Genomic DNA, 20,805 nt, shown 5'->3' on the forward strand with positions numbered 1-20,805 from the left:
CGTTGTCTCTTGCCCTGTTGCTTGGTTGGGATGACCATTCTTCTACCGAGAAGAGCTGGCTCCATCCTTTCGGCACGCCTCCCGAGGATGTTTACCCACCCCTCAGGAGCGGAGCGCGGAGGTCACGCTAGGGAAGCGCCTCCGCGCGCAGCCATGGGCGGGGGCGGGGCCTGGGGCGGGGCCGCGGCTGCCGCCCGGGCCACGTGACTCCGCCCCCCCGCTGGCGGGTCATATGCCGGGGGCGGGGCGGGCCCGCGCGCTGCTGCTCCGGGTCCGCGGCCGCTCCGCGCCTGTGGCGGCCCCGCCATGTCCCCGTCCGCGCTGCTCCGGGCGCTGCCGCTAGCCGCGCTGCTGCTGCTCAGCCCGGCGCGGGCGGTCCGGCAGGCGCGGAGGCCCAACGTGGTGCTTATCCTCACCGATGACCAGGACGTCTGCCTGGGCGGCATGGTAACCCTGCGGCGGGGGGCGCGGGGCTGGCGGCGGCGCGGCCGGGGGGGGCTTCGCCGCCCGCCCGGGTCGCGTACCTGGCTGTCAGACGCCGAAACCCAGCTCGGCGGGCGCGGTGTGGGGCCGGGGTCTCTCCGGCCGTGGGGGTCGTCGCGCTGGGCCCAGCCCGCAGCCAGGCAGGGTCTCACTGCGGCCTCAGGCCAAGCAGCCCCGCGAAAGGAGCGTGGCGGTGGGGCTTCTGCGGGTGGGATGAGCCGCTCTGCAGAGCCGGCGGGGCTCGGCTGGGCCGGGGCCGCTGCTGGGGCCTCTCTGGAGCAACCTCTGCCGCTGCAGATACCTCTGGAAACTCCCCGCACTTGTGCTCTCTTGGGCCGGCTTGTGCAATCGCTGTGGCCCCGCCAGGCCCTAGCGATACGGGAAGGGCACTCTTGAGTGTCTTGCCGAGGTGGTGTTGGGCCTTCTTCCAGTTATACTGCTTCAAGTCCCTGGCTTTATGTGGCATCCTTGCATTTTTAGCTGATGCCCTTCTGGTGCTTTCCTTTCAGACCCCCCTAAAGAAGACTAACGCTCTCATTGCCCAGATGGGAATAACCTTTGTAAACGCAGTAAGTGTTTGCGTTAACGCTCTGAACTTCTGAGATGTGTGCATTTATCTATTTTGTATCTTATGTCACGTGAGATCTCAAAAAATTGTTTTACAGTTTTGTGAAACCTGTAGATATGGATGTGGGGTTTTTAAAATTCAATTGCTACCTACTTTTAGGTCTCAAAATTAATATAATTTAAGGTCATGTTCGAAATCTGTGAAGTCTCACTTTCTGAAAGCACTTGTGCTCACTTCCTTAATCTGTATGCTAAAATTGCGTAGTGTGAATATTCCTATTACAAACTGAGAAGTATCAAAAGCTGCTCAAAACTTTCATCAGCTTCATGCACAACAAAAAGTCACTTCACTCGTTTCATTTTCTGCTGTATCTCTGTGGCTAAAACAACAGAGTCGATGATCAAACAGTATTTAGTGGGTTCTTGCCCCATCTGAAAACTGTGTCCAGTATGGTGGTGAGAAGTTGAAAGGCATATGCTACAGAGACCTGAAAGTGGCTTCATGAGCAGCTTTTCACTAGTGAAAATATTTGGGATATAATTCTGGGCGTCTGGAAGGAAGTAGGTTTTACTGTTGGTTAACATATTAATCAACCCGTTAGCTGATATTTGAAAACTATAAATTTTGACATAAAATTGTGTTACTATCCCAGTCTTAAATCTCCTCATTCTGTTTTTTCAGTATGTCCCCAGTGCACTTTGCTGTCCCAGTCGAGCTAGCATTTTAACAGGAAAATATCCACATAATCATCATGTTGTCAATAACACCCTGGAAGGGAACTGTAGCAGCAAGTTATGGCAGAAGATTCAAGAACCATACACATTTCCAGCGCTGCTCAAAGCTATGTGTGGTTATCAAACGTTCTTTGCTGGAAAGTATTTAAATGAGGTATTTCTTGTCCTTTATTTATTTTATTTTTTTTGTGGTTTGTTTGAACAGTTAGGTGTCCACTGAGGCAAATTTATCTGGAGGACAGATATTTTCAATGCTCTTCTACAGCAGTTACCCAGCACTTTATTATTGAGTCACCTGTATATGTGTGGTTTATATTTTTGTCTTTTAAGCTAGGTTATAGTTTCTAGTAGTTCATAGTAAGATGAAAAAATCAGCACTGAAAGCTGTAGGCTGGGTGTTCCTCTTGTGTGGTAGAATTGGATTAGGAGGTAAATGAGCTACAGGATTCTTAACAGCATGTTTCCTTTGCATCTCATGGTGGAAAATGGTGGTATAATTAAACAATGGAAGGTGAATTTTCATAGCCAGACACGAGTTTGTGTCTGCTGATGTTACTGAGGCAGCAAGGGGAAGGGAAACTCAGCTGGCTTTCCTCTGAGCATCCCTTGACTCAGCAGAGTCTCATGCTTGCAGTTAGGCGAGCCATGTAGATGGGAGAGGGCTACCCTGAGAAAACCCATTGTGTTGCTCTAAGGCACCCTCTGTTTTGAATTTGGCACTGACTCAGCAGCTACTTTCCCTATTTTGCTGTCTTAAAGGCTAGTTGTTGTAGATTATTTGGCAGTGAGGTGGCAAGAGGCTAGCATTACTTGAAGTTCCTACCCCTGGTGGGGGAGGATGAAGGAAGCTGTTGGTCTGTGTGAAATTCTCTTTAGTATCTTGTGAATTGTTATCATGAAGCCTGCAAGTGTCTTGTCACATGGATGTTTTGATCAACATTTGTTATTTGATGATGTACACTACGTTCTCCAGAATCTCTGCATATTTTCACACACAGAATGGAGCAGGGAATAAAATTGAAATTTTATTGATGGTTGCTAAGCTTTCAGTTACTGTCTAGTTATTGAACCCTGGTTTCTTTACCGGGCCCTACATGGGTTTTTATATGCATATATATATGTGGTTTTCTGAAATTGAATTTGGCTTAACATGGTTTCTGAGCAGTGTTGAATAAAGCACATGAATATGAACCATAATGTCTAGCTTTGATTCGTCATAACTGAAACTGTGAGTCATGATCTCTCTTTTTTCAGTATGGAGCAGAGGATGCAGGGGGAGTAGGTCATGTCCCTCCTGGATGGAGTTTTTGGTATGCTTTGGTATGTGACTTTTCTTTTTTTTTTTTAACAGCTTTATTGTGATTGCTTTATAATCCAACTCATGTTCTAACTTTGCTGGTCATGAAAGAGGAGGAAAAGTGCATCTAATGATTTAATGCAAATTTTCTTCCCCTTTTTCCTCAGCTGTATCTATGACTTTTACAAGGGCTACTCCTACTGAGTGCCTGGAGAAAATGAAACAATTTATACAGCCAAAGAACTGCGAGATAGCACTAAAACCAGTTTTGCTGATGGAGACCACTTCTGAGAATTTTTACAGTATCCCTGTGGCAAATGCTCATAACCTATTTGGCAAATGCTTGTAGACAAGTAATTTGGATTATTTCAAGTAATCAATGTATATGTTGCTTTGCATAAGTATCTTGTGTCCCTTTTCTTTTTCACAGGAGAAAAATTCAAAGTACTACAACTATACTCTCTCGGTAAATGGCAAAGCACGAAGGCATGGCGAGAACTACAGTGTAGATTATCTGACAGATGTACTGGTAAGGAATTTTGCAATGCATGGTACAGAAGCTGCTTATGACCAGATAGTGCCTCGTGCTGGGGACTTGGGAAAGGATGAGATAACTTGTTAGGCTGTATTAGTTCACAAATGGACACTTGTACTGCTGTGAGGGTGGGCATTTATCTGCAAAGCAAGACTCTGAGTATATTTAGAAATGACAGGTTTGTGTTTGAGCTGTGGAAAGGAAAGGCATTCCAGCTGGCCATTTGCTAGCCAGTAGCCTCACTGAGGAGTTAATACTGACTGCTGGCTGCAAGAGGAACAGGTAGGCAGAGATTTAAATTACTTCATACAAAGATATGTTTTATTATAATATGCAACTTCTGTAACAGATTAACTGGGCCCAGATTTCAGTAGGAAGCATGTAAAAATAAACTTCGCACCATGTTTTGTTTCTTAGGTATTATGATGTGTTGGTATCTTGTAGTCTCTAACTTGATCAGTCTGATAACTTGTAAATATTAAAGCCTAACCATTCCTTGATGGTATATGAGGGCAATGTGTAGCTGATCAGGGGAGGTTTTAGCTTCTTTATCTGCATAAAATAAAGAGAGGTAACAAAGATGGCAGATACTTTAAGGAAGGTTGGAAGAGTTACTTTAGCTCTCTTAAGGCCCTGTTTGGCAGGTATCAGGGGCTGTGGGCAAGGGGGAAATATCCCCGTCTGCCAAGCTGGGGTCATAATTTGAGGTGCTGGTACAGTGTATAGGTTGGTACTGTGTTACAGCATATAGGTTAGCACTCACAAAAATTCTTCTCTAGAAATGTCTCCTCATGCAGTCTTGTAGTGTTTTATTGAGACCCTGAGGAGTTTAGTTCCACTGGGTGCTTGAACACAGACAGCTGCTCACTAGAAACAGCACTGATTGGTGTTTCTTAGGGTACTGAACAGCTGTCTGATTAAATTTAGATTTACATCGTCTAAAGCTAGATTGGAATTGATAAGCCAGAAGTGAGACTATCCTATTACTGGCATTGTACTGGGGTTTTTTGATCCTTCAGCAGCTCGTAAGCATTTTGCCCAACAGGTCATTGTTGCATAAACTGCTTATTTGTGGTGTGTTACCTATTGATACAGCAATGTATCACGACTTTCAGTGTGTTGCATTCTACTTTTTTCCTGTAGTTACCAAACATGTACTCAGCATTTCAGAGACAGTGTTTAATTCACTTGCTGGACAGTGCACAGGAATAAATTGTTTATGCAAAGTTCCTGTGTTGCTTGATGTGATCCTCAAGCTTTCTTGTCTAAGGGCACCTCGTTACTTGAGTATGACATTGAGCATCCAAACACTTGAATCTTTTTACTGCACTTCTCACATACTGCAGTTTAAACCTCTAATGAAATCAAAGTTGGCTGCTGCTATGAGTTTCTGAAGGGTTCTTATCCTTTCTTGACTCTGCTGTCATAAAACTGAAGTTGAGCCCTACTTGCTTAGATACTAAATTTAGAAGGAAGGAAGAGGGACTTCCTGGTGTAGTGGTTTTTTGTATAGAGAAAGAAAAGGATATCCAAAATGGGGTATACTAATCAAGCAGGAAAAAAATGTTGCAAGATTTGAATACTGAAGAACTCATCTGCAAGTAATACCTTTGAAGCTTTAATTTTAAAGGCTGACCTAGGGGAAGGGAAAATGGAACTCACAATTTCTTCTAACTTGCAACTTGAAATTAAAATGAAATGAAAATGAAAGTGCAGTGGTGTGAGTAAGTGCATTTTGGCACTGTTCTTCTCCAGACCTTCTGTCTTCACCCCTTGTAATCTTGCAGATTGCTGTAGAATGAGCATAGGTTATAAACAGCAGGGCTGAATTTGTTTTTTTCAGAACTATTGCTATTTCTGAAGAAAGTTGAAGCCCTTAAGCTGGGATCTATCAGATGGGAGATGGCATCTTAAAGTCTCAGACTTAGACTGTTAAGAAAGCTCTGATTTTACTCGATTAAGCCAGAGTATAGGTGGATTTTTTGGAACAGGCACAAACTTCTGATGAGCTTTTGAGGCCTAATTAATGCAAGAGTCTGAAGTAGAAAGTCATTTGAAGATGTGGGAAAAATTACTTATTTAACATGAGCACTTGGGTTTATTTTTACCATGAGCTGGTGTTCTAGACATTTGTAGATGAGCAAGCAGTAAGTTTTTTAAATAGTTTAAATGTTCACGGTATTACTGAGCTCTAAATAAGTTATGAATGTCTCGTTTGGATTTGTCAAATAGTTGCTGTTTTCCTTTGAGACATGACTTTTCTCCAATAACACTGTTCACAGGCCAACATGTCATTGGATTTCTTGGAGTACAAATCTAATTTTGAACCCTTCTTTATGATGATCGCAACCCCAGCACCACACTCCCCTTGGACACCTGCTCCACAGTATACAAAGAGCTTTCAGAATGTCAGTGCACCAAGAAACAGCAATTTTAATATTCATGGCAAGGTAAGCTAACTAGCAAGAACCTGTGTAGGTTATTCTAGTTTGTGAGAGCAGAAGGCAGTGGCCCTGACTTGCACATTAGATTAGAATAGGCGAGTACTATGACTGCCGGTTGTTTAATCACGTTAAATTGGTGTGTGTCAGGGTCAGATAACTTTATTATGACTTCGAGATATTTGCATGCTAATGTCTTGTGAAGAAAAACAACATAGTGGCAAAAGTGATATGGTAGTACAATGGAATTATGATTGATAAAAAGTGAATTCTGTGTCCCATTTCTAGATTCTTCTGAAACTCTTAAAAATTCTTATGATTGCTCTCAATATGTCAGGGGAACAAATAGGTAATGTGCTACTCAAAGGCTTGGGTGAAGAATGACAAGAGCCCTGTCTTCCTTCACACATCTGCTTGTGGATGGGGGATGTCCATTCCTTGAGTTTGTGGCAAAGCTTCCCCGAGGTTGAAAGCATGTCAGACTAATCAGAGGACTCTGGAATCATGAGCCATAGGGCCGCCCAGGGTTACTAAGTGCTTTGAGAACATGCCTTTCATTTGCTAAAATAACCTAATGTAACAACTTCAGACATCCTTGTGACAGAGCGGTGCCTTCCATTGCCAGCAAATATGGCCAGTTATAGTCAACCTCAGACTAATCTGCTGCAATTTACTCTGCCAGTAAGTGAACTTCACAAGCAGTTAATTTGGTGAAAAGTTACAGAAGTTTTGTATTTTTAGTTCAAGTAATTTATAGAACCCATTGCTGTTCAGTGTTCAATTATTTCACTTCAAGATTTGCTTCTAATCTTAAGACTGAGATAACATTGCCTAAATGCCTATCAGGAGCCTCAGGTCACTGTGACTCCTGTTGTGCAGAATGAAACTTGTTTTTAGCTGAGGACTGTAGCTTGCAAAACGACCATGTGCTTATCGGTATGATAGAAAAACATGATTAGAAGGACAGAAAAAGGCTGCAGGCAGTAACAAATACTTTAGCCAAATCTTTTTAAGTTTCAAACTAGGGAGTGGGAATCAGACTTAGGTTTTTTTCTTCCATAAAGGGATTCCAGATTTTGTCTTAAGACTCCGTTACTGTAATAGAGTGCTTTTAAACAGTGATTTAAAAGCAACTTGACCAGTGAAGTCAGCAGATAGCAAAACATACACTGTGGAGTTGCCTTATGTGGTGTAAAAGCTCTGCATATGTCTGTATAACACAGAGCTAAATGCTGGACTTAATGTTTGGCAATTAATATCTGCGGATACAGCAGTTTTACCAGAGGAACAGACTAGCATTACCTTCCTTCTTAGACACAGCTAATGTGCATTTCTGCAGCTGGCAGTGTTGTGGTCTTGAAGCCTAAGTCTTCTTGGAGCTTTGGTGTTTTCTAGAGCTTCACTGCTCTCTGGGGCAAGCATGATTCCTGCAGTAGCAGGAAACATGTAAATAGGCTAAGACCCTCACTGATGTTGTAATGCTTGCTTGACAGTCTGGGATTGTACAGTCTTGACACCTGAATAAATGTTGCCTCACTTCCTTATACTGGATGTGGGCAAGACCTACTAAGAGGAACCATTTAGGCAGAAACTCTACATGAAAAATAGGAATTAAGCTCTTGTATACATCGCTGGTCAGAATCTGACTTCTGCTTTAGATCCTCAGCTATGAACTGTATGAAATGATCAGCAGCTGTCTGGATTTCCAAACAGAATTATTAATAGTCCAGATGAGCTTTATCTAAGCTGTTCTAAAAGAGAAGTTGATTAAGATATGTGTTTGGTATCTCCCTTACATGTATTGTTTTTCCTGCAAAATCAGAGCTCAGCTGTGTTCTGATTCTGCTGGCAGTACATTGTATGTTGTCTCAATCTCCTAAAATTTCTACAAGAATGGAGCTTAGGGAGGCAGCAGGATTGGTGGACTGCTTTGTATAAAAGTGGTGAAAAAGACATGACAGGGAAGCAGATTTTAGAATTCTTGAGTCAGTGTGAAGTTTATTGAAATCCACAAAGGTGTTTTGAGGGCTGTGTGAAGTTTTTGAAACTTCAGAGAAAGGTAGGAAGAACAAAATACTCAAAGAGGAGGATTCTGCTGCACTAGGTTGCTTACCTGCCTGAGTTGCCCAGTGTGATTGTGCCTTACAAAGCCCCTCTCCTAAGCACAGCCCTTGTGAAAGGTGGCTGGTGCACCAGTGATGTTGCCAGCTACTTTGTTCTCTGAAGAACTGCTGAGCTGAAGATGGGATTTGTGCTGTACTTCCTTACTTTTTCCTCTCTCAGCTGAGATAGACTCTCTCTCCAGAGAATTGTTTTACAACTGCTGTAAAAGAAACAGCTGAATACAGCTGAATTAAAGTGGACACAGTATTAAGTCTCCATGCCAAAAATCTTTCCTTTAGTAGTCAAGAGCAGAAAGCAGGGGAATTGAGTAATTTCAGGAGCTATGGGTCACTTTGTTGTGAGTCCCTAAAGCCTGAGCCCTTCAGTCATTTGCTTGTGACAGGAGGGAAATTGCATAACAAGAGGCTGTACACAGAGGAGTGACCAGCTAAATACAGGCTCAAGCTGAGTGTGATGAGTGGGTCATCTCTGACCTACTAAATGAAAAAGCGTAAAGCTGCACTGACATGACTGTATTCTTTGTTCTGATTGCCACTAATATTAACCTTCAGATTGTTCACAGCAGACCTTCCCATGTATTTGTACAGCATGTAACCCAGCTCAGACTGGTCCTTCAATGTGGGAGTATCACTTTTTCTATGAATTACATCACCTCCATTACTTTTTGGGTATAGGTGAGGAAAGAAAGAAAAGGTCTGTTTCTGAAAGTTGGGGATAAATCTAGAGGCATGATGCTGTAGCTAAAGAAATGTTCATGTTTCAGGGTCAAAATCTAAATAAAATGGTAATGTTCTGTTCCATTCAGTAGTCACCAGCCCTGATTTCTTAGACTGCCAAGAATCTGATAGTGGCACTGCTACAGATATTTGAACTCACCTCTTTATAACTTAAGTAATTCTAATTGCTTTAAGTGTAGGAGCTTTTGCCCACCTTGCAACCTATTGGGATGCTCACGAATATTAGTCCCAAAAGTACCTCACTTTTGACAACTGAGTCCAGTCTTACAGTGATGCTCAACACTTCACATTATTTTCCTCAGATCTGTCTCAGGCTATCACACCTTTACTTCTGAGAGAGCCTTCCCTAGATACTTTCACAGTTTTCTTCCCTGAACTGCTTTGAAAAGAACCAACAGGGAAAACAAAAGTCTGGTCAGTTTGATAGCATTGCCTGACTTTTTCACAGGAATAGTTTTTGTGGTTGTTCTAAGAAGGGCTTAAAACCTGATGCTTCTCTCATACACTAAAGTTTGTTGATTTCTTTCTTTAGAACAAGCACTGGTTGATTCGACAAGCAAAGACTCCAATGAGCAACTCTTCAATACAATTTCTTGATGACGCTTATAGAAAGCGGTAAGAATTTTTTTGTTGCTTAAGTTTTCTAATCAGAATTTGTAAGGTGTGGATTTTTTAAAAAAGTTGTACTAAGTCTGACAGTCGATGTCAGATTGCTTCTAATAGTTCTCTGGCACCCATCTCAGAAGACCTCCTGACTTTGTTGACATTTTGTAAATAAACTTTGGCTTCAGAAATATCATATTCACAAATGCTGCCATTATTTGTCACAAAAAAGACCAATCACACTTGGTCTCTCTATCGCTTTTCTTTCAGTCCATAACAGGTTTTTATAAAAATAATGGCCTTACCTTCTATTTCACTTAATTCCAGTTTCTCTCAGCCGGCTACTCTGATTTATTAATCTTGTCTCCAAGTCTGTACATGGGAATACTGACTAGCCAGGGGAGGTGCTAGATTCCTTTTTAAAAAGGGGATGTGGGGAATAATGTGCAGACATGACTTGTTCCCTTTTTTAATAGAGTGCAAGTGTAATTATTTACACTGCAGATGTACTTTCTTTTAAAGTTTTGAAACAAACATTACCTTAAGTGTTGATCTTAATTTTGAGCAGTTACCAGGTGATATTATCTTATCACTTTGGAGATGGAAACCCAAGAGTTTTCAGATTTTTGTTTTATAAAACACAAAGGTAAAATTATGCAAAGAAATTTTAAGCCAAGAGACAGCAGAATCCAAGAATTGAATAGCTGTAGTTAATTCAGCATGATATTAGTCTGTAAAGGGTAGTGGAAGCAGTCGCTTTTCTCAACAGCAAACCTCATGACAAAGAAAAGAACTTGTAGCTGTCAAAGGCTTTAGATACACTGAAATAATGGATCCTGACATTACAGTTTTCAAGCAGAAAGACATAAAGACAACTAAATTCATGGTTGTTTTGCATTTTAATATTAAATTACATATAAAGAACTAATAACAAGTGAGCTTGCAGGAGATAGCTGACGCTTTGTCACTGTGATGCTTCAAGGTTGGTCTTCACTGAGTCCACATAAGAAGTAATAAGCATTTTGATGTCTTTCGCAGACACTACAGAAATCAACAAGAACTGAGGACAAACAGTATATTTCTATCTTTAATTGCAGCCTTAAAAAAAAGTGTAGTACTCTATGAAGTTTGTTTTCAGAATTTGTAAGCAAAATAATTAATTTACAGTGCATATACCTCTAACTGGAAGCAGGATATGAATGCCCTACTTGCAGCCAGGGTTATACCAAGTTTTTCACACTCAAAAGTAAAGTACTTTGTTTCTGTATAGGTGGCAAACTCTGCTCTCAGTTGATGACCTGATAGAGAAACTAGTGAAGAAGTTGGAAGTGAATGGAGAGTTAGACAACACGTACATCTTTTACACATCAGACAATGGCTTCCACACAGGTAAAATTTTTACTGCTTACTGCTTATTTGTAGAAGATCCAGGAATTGCATAACCTTTCACCCTCACGGCCACTCCAGAAAATGGGAACAGCAGCTGTGGGAAACTACAGATATGAGAAATACTGATTTGAGTTGCAAAACAATCTGGAGTCACAGTGTGGGGTGTTTGGGATTTTATTGCTGTTTTTTTGTTTGGTTGTGGTTTTCAGCATTAATTTCTAACGGTGTATCCTGGTATGCATAAAATTAGGGCAGAAATAAAGGAAGGGTCTCTGTGTTCTATAGGAAGAGTTGGTATAAGAGGGTTAGCTAGTAAAAATTTGTCAAAGACCTGTCTGTATCATGTTGTACAACTAAAAGTGCAGTATCTAAGCTGTTAAACTTTGTAAGATAGAGCTTATACTTTGAAGTTATCTCTTCTGTCCTCCAGTTTGTTAATATAGTTCAGGTTAAGAACCTCTCTTCTTTAGAAATGAACTGGTGACAATTATGTGCCCATAACAGAGGGTGGAACTAGATGATCTTTATAAAGGTCCCTTCCAACCCAAACCACTCTATGGTAACACAAGGCTGATAATTTTAACAAGAAGCCATTTAACTTTTTCCATCTTCTCTTGTTTAGGCCAATTTTCTTTGCCAATAGACAAACGGCAGCTCTATGAGTTTGATATCAAAGTTCCATTGCTAGTTCGAGGACCAGGGATAAAACCAAATCAGACAAACAAGGTAAGAAAGAAGTGAAATTCCAGTACAGATTTATTTTTAATGTTGTTTCACAGTTACCACTTTACCTACTAATTTTTTGCCCTGCATATATATGTGTACATTAGATGAAATAACACAGAGTGGCAGAAGGGGCAAAGACCATATTATAAAAAGCTGGCTGTTTCTGCTTGAATCAAATTAAGCCATTGCAGGCCACAAAAGCAAATTAATTTTGAACTCACTTTGCAAATTCCCTACCATTGCTTTTCAATGTTACAGGGTCCATTAGCCCATAAACATGAAACTTATGTAGTGTTTAGATGCACCTGCAAATATAAGTATTTAAAATAAGTTTTGAAGTTCTGAAGTTAAGTTCTTCTTATCCTGCAGATGCTTGTTGCAAATATTGATTTGGGTCCCACTATTCTGGATATTGCGGGATATGACTTGAATAAGACCCAGATGGATGGGATGTCACTGTTGCCACTGTTGGTAAGTAGGGACAGGGATAGTAACCAAATTAGGCTTGCAGGGGTAATTCTTCAAAGTCAGTGTTACTTCCTTTGATAGATTAGATTCACTCATAACCCAGATTCTTCCTTTGATGTTGTTTTCATGTGGGATGCTCATAGCTGAGTGAAAAAGTAGGTATGTTTAAATGCAGATGTATTTTCACAAGCATTACAACTTCATGGTCATGTTATAAAAGAAAGTCATGTCATCCTTTGGATAGTTCTCACATTTGTAATAATTGCTGCTTTAAAGCTTGTATTTTATTTCCACCTTGCATTCTCCTTCCCCTTTCCCATAGCATTTCTCAGCATAGGAGTAGGAGAAAAGCAGGCTGTTCTTATTAAATCTTTGGTTTGACTCCATTTTCAGTAGAACCAGTGTTTCCTGCCAAACTCTAGAAGAGTGCGTGTGGTTTTATAAAGTAAACTTGACCTTTCTAATAGGTGAGCAGAAGCCTATTTAAATAAAGCTGCTTGCAGGTGATCTGTTTAGTTTTAATTAAATTTAGTCTATAAATTGAAGACAGCTTAATTGGAAAGTAAGCTTGGAAAGATCATCCAGACTTAAAATGGTTCTTTGCTCTTAAAACCTTGTATCCAAACCATAAGCTGTTCTTTAGACAGAAGCAGGTAAAAGGCACCCATTTTAAACTCTGGTGGAATCAAATTTGAAATTCATTGTTTTGCTGCATATGCCTGTGGTGGTGCTATGTATGAACTGTAAACTACCATCTTCCTCTGTCTTTTAAAATGCAGCTACAAATAGACCAGCTTAAAACCTAGTTGTTTCTTAAAGCGGTTTCTTTTTTTGTTTGGTTGGTTTTTTGCCAAGGGTATATCTTTTTCCATCTGTTGTGGTAATGTGATACAAATCAAAGGGAAACAGCCTTGTTTACAGGGATTTTATCTGTAGGATAGTAGTATCTGGCCATGTGGCTCCTACTTGGTATTGCTGTATGATCCTTTACAAATTGAAGATAGTATTTTATACCCTCACAGGAAGGTGTGCTAATATTTTTGGAGTTTAATCCGTGTCTTCTAGTTACACAAGACCTTCTTAAAGAAGACCTTATTTAAGACTGATACTGCCTAGTAAGCAGTGGGAAGTGTTAGTGTTATTCCAAGCAAGGACAATTTTTTTTATTCCACAGTATTTCTATTTCATAGTATTCACAGTGCAGTAGATACTAAGTTGCATTAACTTCTTGTAGAAAGGAGACAAAAATGTTACATGGAGATCAGACTTCTTGGTGGAGTACCAAGGAGAAGGATACAATGGCAGTGATCCTACCTGTCCTGGCCTAGGACCTGGAGTCACAGTAAGTAAGACAAAATCCATTAATATCAGGAAATAGCTGCTGAATTAACCTCTTTGCTGTGTGGGCTAGCCTGGTTCTATATGTAAGCTCCCAGTGTGTTGGTAAGTAGGAGACAGCTCTGTAGGTCCTGTACAGAATTTGATAATTGGAAGATGTCCAGCCATGTGGAACCAACCTGTCCATATGACCAGAGAGATCACAAAAACCCTTTCAGTGGGAATCTGTGGAGCCTCAGGGATGGAGACTGGTGCAGGAAGGTGTGGGCTTAAGCCAAGTGTGTGGCAGTGACATAATGTTCTTTCTAAACTTTCAGTAACCTTATTGCACAATTCTTGTCTGTGATTATTAAGTCACTAGCTACTCTAAATTGAAGCAGGTTTGCTTTGCTTTCCTAAAGCAAAGCATTGCATTGGTGCTCTCTTTAGTAGTGTGTTGTGCTGTTCTCTTCTGTGTACGTACGTTTGCTTCCCAGACAAAATGCACTTCGTCATGGTGAGTTTAATAACAACACTGAGTTTTTGCTTAAAATCCCCAATGGAAACTTGCATGTCTTAAATTAAGATCTGCATGTTCATCTGTTAGCTGCAGTTAGCATGAGCTGGTACAGACTCTAGGAAGAGTTCATCTCCTGCCCTGAAGTTTTTGTTTGCTGCTTGCTTCACAGCACTGCTTCCCAGACTGTGTCTGTGAAGATTCCTATAACAACACGTATGCTTGTGTAAGGACACTGTCAGCTTCCTGGGATCTGCAGTACTGTGAATTTGATGACCGGGAGGTAAGTCTGTCTGACTAACAGATGTCAGCTGTGCACAGCTGTGTGTCTGTCTGCACCCTTATCAGCTCTCAAGGTTCCCATGAAGTACTCTGAAAAGCAGACCAGTATTGCTTGCAGGATAAACAGTGACGTACTTACCGCCTATTGAGAATGTTTGACCAAAACTGTAGCGGGGTTCTGGGAAGAAGGAAAAATAAAAATAAAGGGTGTGGGAGGGGAGTGAGGCTTAAACTATGATTGTGACCATGTGATATCACCTAACAGCCTCACAGGGAGCTGTGCTGTACTGGTTGCAGTTCTCTGTCTTAGCCTAATTCCATGTGGTGGTCTTTTTTGAACAAATATTACCTTACAACATATAAACACAGCAGAGGTACAGTGTTCAACTCCTTTAGTTAGGAAGACCTGAAATTCCAGGCTAATAATTTCTTCTATTATTTGCTTGTTTGTCTGGCAAAAATAGCAGTAAAGTTACAACTGTGAGAAAGGTCTCTGACCTTATCTTGAGTTGTTTGGGTATAAGGAACGTAACGTCTCCCCTTCAGAGGCTGCTAAGGTCTCACTAGGAGAGCACGTGCTGTACATACAAAAGGTGGTGTGTCACGGGGCTGATCTTTAGCTGTGCTTGTTTGCACACAGCTGCTCCAACAAGGATGTGGGGTTTGAGGCACAGATCCAACAAGCTGTGCTGTCAGCAACTGTGCAGGCACTACATGAACAGCAGGTATGCCCAGTAACATGCACCACACAATACGTATGGCAGTCTATGTTGAACTGCTTAAGCCAGGTGAGGAAATCTCACAAGATGTTTTTGCAGCTAGATAGTATGAAAGTCTGTTCAGGAAACAAAAATAACAATTAGCAGACCCTGCACTTTGGTTTTCCCCTTTCTGACAAATTATGATCAAGTTAGAAAAGTCTTGTGAATTTCTTTGTAAAAGTAGACTCCAAAGTTGACTCAATAATGTTCTTCATGTCACTTTGGGATTTTTCTACTAAGAAGGTATGGCTGTAGCAGAGAATTTTGGGTCACTGCTTACCTGAGCTAGCTAAAATAAAACCAACAGTATGGATGGGGAAGGTGCAACAATGTGGCTTCTATAACCTTGCAGTGAACCTTGTAAGAAAAAGGCCAAAGTCTGTCCAGATATGTCCTTATCAAAGTTAGACACAACTCAGCCAGTTCTTATCAGTCTCATCTGCAGTTGGGCCTCCTGCTCTATCACAGACAAAACCACAGCTAAATTCTTGAGATACTATTGACCAGTGTTTGTCCCACGGAAGCATCTAGAGATTTAATGTACCAAAAAACAAATCTGCCCTAAAATCCTTCAGACAAATCTCAAAGTACATGCACATGGGTTAAGCTTTTTCTGTTTGAGGCTGTAGCATACTTGTATTCAGCATATTTTGTATGTGAAGAAGTCAAGACACCTGAGTCGGACAGCTGTAAGTATCTGATGAGTATAGAATGTTGATGTGATGGTCATGAAATTATGTTATCTTGAGATCCATTAGAGAAAAGACTGCCAGCTTAGGCAAAGCCTCTTACTGTGGTCTCTCAGTCATAAGACAAGTGTTAGAAAAGAATCCGCAGTGGCAGGTGATTACTTTAGTTGAAAAAAACTTTTCCAACAAAATTGTGCTACTGCAAAACTTTGCTTTACTTGTACACTGTCCTGTCTTTGACCAGGAAGCTGCATGGCTGAACACAGCTTATCATGTGGGGCTGCTGCAGTGGAGTTCAAAGTAACATCTGAGACTATGTGCTGCCATAAAGTATGCTTCTCCAATAATATGACTGTTAATTAGCATTCAGGACTTAATACAGTGCAGGAACTTTTTTCTACAGGTGTTTGTGGAAGTGTATAACTTGACTGCAGATCCACACCAGATCAATAACATTGCTAAAACAATTGATCAAGAAATTCTAGAAAAGATGAACTATCGACTGATGATGCTGCAGTCCTGCTCAGGAGCAACGTGCCGTACACCAGGTGTCTTCGATCCCGGGTAAACACTGAACCACTTCATTATTGTAACACTTTTAAATATAACTATATATTTTTAAAATTTGGCTTTTATAGAGGGTATTTGTGATTCATTATTGTCATACACACTGCTTTTTTTTTAAAGAGATGTTTTCTTGATGGTTCTGTTAATCTATATTTTAATTTACCGTGTATAGCTTTGATGGTACTTTAGTACTTTAATGTTGTTAATGTTGTCAGACATTGTTGGCTGTACGCTTCGGCTGTTCTGAGTAGGCAAGAGAGTAACCTCAGGTTTGCCAGTAAACCAGGAAAAGCTCTGTTGGTTTCTATAGGCAGGCATTTTCCAAGTACTAGCTCTGATTGTTCCTGGAGATGCTGTTTGCAAGCACGTTTCCTGCAGGACCTCAGCTGTCCGTGTTAGATGTTGGAAGTAAACAGCACTTTGTGCCTCAAAACTCAGTCACTAATCATTTATACTAAAGCTTTTTAAAGCAGTATTTAAAATGTCCTTAGAGTGTCCATAAAAGTGTAAGTTTGTCATTTGAGACAGCAATACTTTCTGTTAAAATGTAGCTCCTGAATGCTTGATGTTATATATGCTAGGATTTATTTCTTTGTAGACTCAGCTTTTTCGTTGCATGTTGTTATATTTTATCTGTTATAATAGAAATTGTCACTGCTGCATACTGCTGAGAAAGCAGCTTCTCACATAGCCTTGTACCAGAGCTCTTCTAGCACAAAGCTGTCTCTAGAAGTGCTGGTGACTGCAATCCAAGCAGCTCACGCTGACTCTGTTCCTCTCTCCAGGTACAGGTTTGATCCACGGCTCATGTTCAGCAATCATGGCCTACGGGCTCGGAGGTTTTCTGCACAGTTCTTGTAAGACCCTTGAGAGCCTCTTGCAATGGGCTCCTACTGACCAGTTTCTCCAGTGACTGCAGCAGGTCTGTCTCTATTAACTTTAGCTGATTACAGCTGGAAGACTTCTAATGGGCTTTTCAAACCCTGTTTGGAAGGAAACCCCTTGTCTTTAGCTGGTTGCCTTGTGCAATATATATATTTTACAGCTGAATTCTAACTGTAAATTGTTAGACACAGCTAATCTGTCTTGCTCAGATCGTTGATTACCACCATTGTCTTTCAAGTACCTTTTCATATCACAGGCACAAAGGTGAACCTATGCCTATGAATCCGAACAGTTTATTTTGTTCTAAAAAATAAAGAAATGTGTATTTGAGTCAGGTTAGATAGGCAGGTGCTATTACACAGTAATGCTCACCCATATTTGGTGTCACAGACCTTCTTAAAAACTATGCTTAATTATAGGTTTCCTGTATTGAGCTCCAGGCTGTTAAGGACAATAGCAAACTAGCTCTAGGAGAGAGTAGGAGGGCAGTAGCCAAAAGTGTAGGATCTGACTAGCAAGTGTCTTGTGCAGAATTAAAATCCATCTGCTAAATAGTCTCTTTCAGTGAGACCACTTTAGATGAGACCAATGAATTTTGTAGGACAGCTGCGGTAGCTTGCAAACAAGAATGTAATTTCAACCTCCTCCTGGTTTGAAATGCTGGGCTGGCTTACTATGTACTACTGAAAAACCTCTTTGGGTTTTAGACTGACTTCCTAGTGAGTTAAGAGACTGTTGAGACTAACATGTGTTCAAGTAAGTGTGCCTGTGCTTTGAGCTAACTCTTAAGTCTGTTTTTAATACACAAACAGAAGTAATACTAAAATAAACAAAATCCAACAACCAGGGCACCACGGTAGAGGTGATCTGTCTCTAACCTCCAAATGTCTTGAATTGTCTAACTTCTTATGTTGATTAGATTCTTGAAGGTAAATTATTTTGAAAGCAATCTAGGTAAAAATAAATAATAGAATCATTGCTCACTAGACATTAGGCTAAGAGCTATTTTAGGCAGTTTAAATGTTTCATAGAGTGTTGCTTTTTGGTTGAGACCTAACTACTTTTTGAACCTGCAAAAAGTGGCCTTCACACCAAAGGTCTGCATGTCAGAAGTCACTTATTTCCCTCCAAAAGGGTGATATCTTTTCAACCTTCTGATTAGGCTTATCTGAAATGCAGCCATTGTGTGCACCCAAACCTGAGTCTCTTTCTAAATCTTGAAAAACACACAAACTTGCAATACCATGTAACTTCTGTATAGATTCACTGGCAAAACACCATCTGGAAACACTGAATTATGGAGCTTCTGCAAGACAAGTTTTGTGCTGCTTGTGGGCAAATCAACTGTTTTCAGGCATGATAATCATTCCCTTGTCAAACAAACTGTAGCAAAACTAGTTTTCAGTTATTCCACGTCTCTTACCCCAGTAAAGAGCATGATTATTTCAGCTAATTATTAAGCAGGCAACGAGGTATGACTCATTATTGTGAAGGTGCATACCCCAGTGTGTAGATCCAGCACCTGGATACAAGCAGTGCTACAACAAAGTAAATTGAGCTTTCTTGTCTTTTAATTCTGAGGCACAGAAATTGCCCTTCATGTAGCTTAGAGTTGCAAACTTGTGTGGTGGTCTACAGGTTAGGTTTTTATAAAACTTTTGTTCCAAATCTCTCAGAAGTGACCAAATATTTGGAAGAAGAAAAATAGCTTGAAAGGTAACTTTTCAGCTGAGGGAGCTGTATAAATGCAGAGGGTTTTGGATATTCAGACTTCTTACATGCTTCCAAACACTCAGGACTTTTTTTTTTTTTTTTCCTCAACTACAATTGTAGCTTTATCCTGCTTTTTGTTTCTCAAGCTTTAGTATTTGCCATCAGTATCCTTTATACACTGTTTTGTCTCTAGAAACCAAACCAAAGTTGTCTTCATGCTCTCAAAGGTTTTCTTACACAATGAGCTCGTGTAGGTAGTGTTTTGCTTGGAGAATTCTAGCAATTTAAACCTGTGCTTTGTTTAAAGTTCGTTTTGGTAGCTGTGTGGAAGCTAGTGTGAAATACACTGACAACTGCACATTAAACCCTCATCAGTCCTATCAAATCTGGGTTGTACATCAAGTTTCTGCTTAGGTTTCAGTGCAAGTAATGTGTATTCTGTTGCTCCTTTATTAGAAAAAAAAACTTTGTTATAGGTACAGAAATGTAACTCTAATACATTTCTTAATTTCTTAAAGTGATTTTAAAGCCTAACAAGGACATTTTCTTTTGAATGATCTATTTTTTGCCTAATTAGTAATATCAAAGTTGACAGAATTGATGCAGATTATTCAGTATGAGTGACCAGATATTTTTCCCAAATTAATACTCTCGCTGTCATTAATGCTGCACATACTTGTAAAGCATTTTTTAACAAGACTCACATTTAACACACTCACTGAGAGAACCACACTATACCTGAAATCTGGCATAGGTAGCAAATGTTGTATTAAATTGAAATTCAGAATTAAAGTAATCAGTCCTTATTTAGTGGTTCAGAAGAATATTTGATTTGCTCCCACTTTTGATAGACTTCAGAAAGAACAGGAACCAAGAGCTGCCTGCCTTCCATTGCTGTTAGAGCAGTTAATCACTTGTGATTGTTGCCATAAAGCAGTTATTTCTGAGTGTTTTTACAACCTCAAATGAACAGTGTTAATTCTTACCCTTGATAATTAAGAAAACCACTATGAAGGATCTTTGACTTTCACCCAGATTTAATTCCCAACTAAGTTATTTTAAAACTAAATGGTCTTTCTGGATATTCCATTTCATGTGTTATTTTACCATGGCTGCATCTATACCTTGTTATGGAAGGCATTCATGTTAAATGTACAGAGTTTTAAATAAAGGGCCTTACTGGTACAGAGTTGAGTTTAGGTAAAATGTGACCATGTTTTTTACTTTTTTAAAAAATCATTATTATCAAAAGCAGAGCTGTGATTTTTTAATGATCTGATCCAGTAAAGTAGATGCTATACAGGGAGAAATACAATTAATAACTTCATTGTGTTACTCTAAAGCAAACCAAAATTCATTGTCATCACTTCAGCATAAGTGAATACAACCAATACCTGCTTACCCAGCCCAGGAAACTGGGCTTCTTCGTTCTGGGGAATGAAGCCGTAGCAGGGACATGTACATTGAAACACACACCCAAAGCAGGTATAATACCTTTTCAATCAAGTTAAATTTCAGACTGATTCATCAAGCTGAATACCGTATTTGAACATAATGAAACAACTGTCATTTATTGTGATTCAATTAGAATTAATTTCCATTGTATGACTCTCTCTGTATGTGAGCATACTTTGCTGTAGCATGTTGTGAGTATATTTTTGCTGTTTTGAACATCTGTTTAGAAAGTGCCCTTCCAGAGGACCCTGTTCACTGCTGCACTTTTGAAGAAAGAAAAAAATAAACTGCCTATCAAACTTCCTATCGTTGTTACTGAGCTTGAGTTAAACCTTTTACAGGAATAAGCTGTCTCACGTGTCTAATGGCTGAATTCCTATTTTGTAAGCCTTGAAAGCCTCTGCTTTACTGCCCTCCTACCTAACAAGGGCTACTTCATATGGCCACAGAGAATCTTACTAGATTATTCCTGTCTAGCAGGACACCACCTGACTACTTTGCACCAGGAAGAAAG

At 40.2% G+C, this 20,805-nt stretch overlaps 1 protein-coding gene across 1 annotated transcript; it reads left to right on the top strand.

Moving 5' to 3' along the window:
• Nucleotides 1–290: 290 nt before the first annotated feature.
• LOC131591897 (N-acetylglucosamine-6-sulfatase-like) lies at nucleotides 291–20,597 on the top strand. Its single transcript, XM_058863008.1, has 14 exons — nucleotides 291–447; nucleotides 993–1,052; nucleotides 1,733–1,939; nucleotides 3,040–3,105; nucleotides 3,513–3,611; nucleotides 5,900–6,067; nucleotides 9,452–9,534; nucleotides 10,793–10,911; nucleotides 11,534–11,637; nucleotides 12,007–12,108; nucleotides 13,340–13,447; nucleotides 14,112–14,222; nucleotides 16,075–16,235; nucleotides 17,024–20,597. Exons 1-14 carry the CDS (start codon nucleotides 307–309, stop codon nucleotides 17,097–17,099), a joined length of 1,605 nt encoding a protein of 534 aa, XP_058718991.1. The 5' UTR covers nucleotides 291–306; the 3' UTR covers nucleotides 17,100–20,597.
• Nucleotides 20,598–20,805: the final 208 nt, after the last annotated feature.

Source organism: Poecile atricapillus, chromosome W (assembly GCF_030490865.1).
Source record: "Poecile atricapillus isolate bPoeAtr1 chromosome W, bPoeAtr1.hap1, whole genome shotgun sequence".
In the NCBI taxonomy this organism is placed as follows: Eukaryota; Metazoa; Chordata; class Aves; order Passeriformes; family Paridae; genus Poecile; species Poecile atricapillus.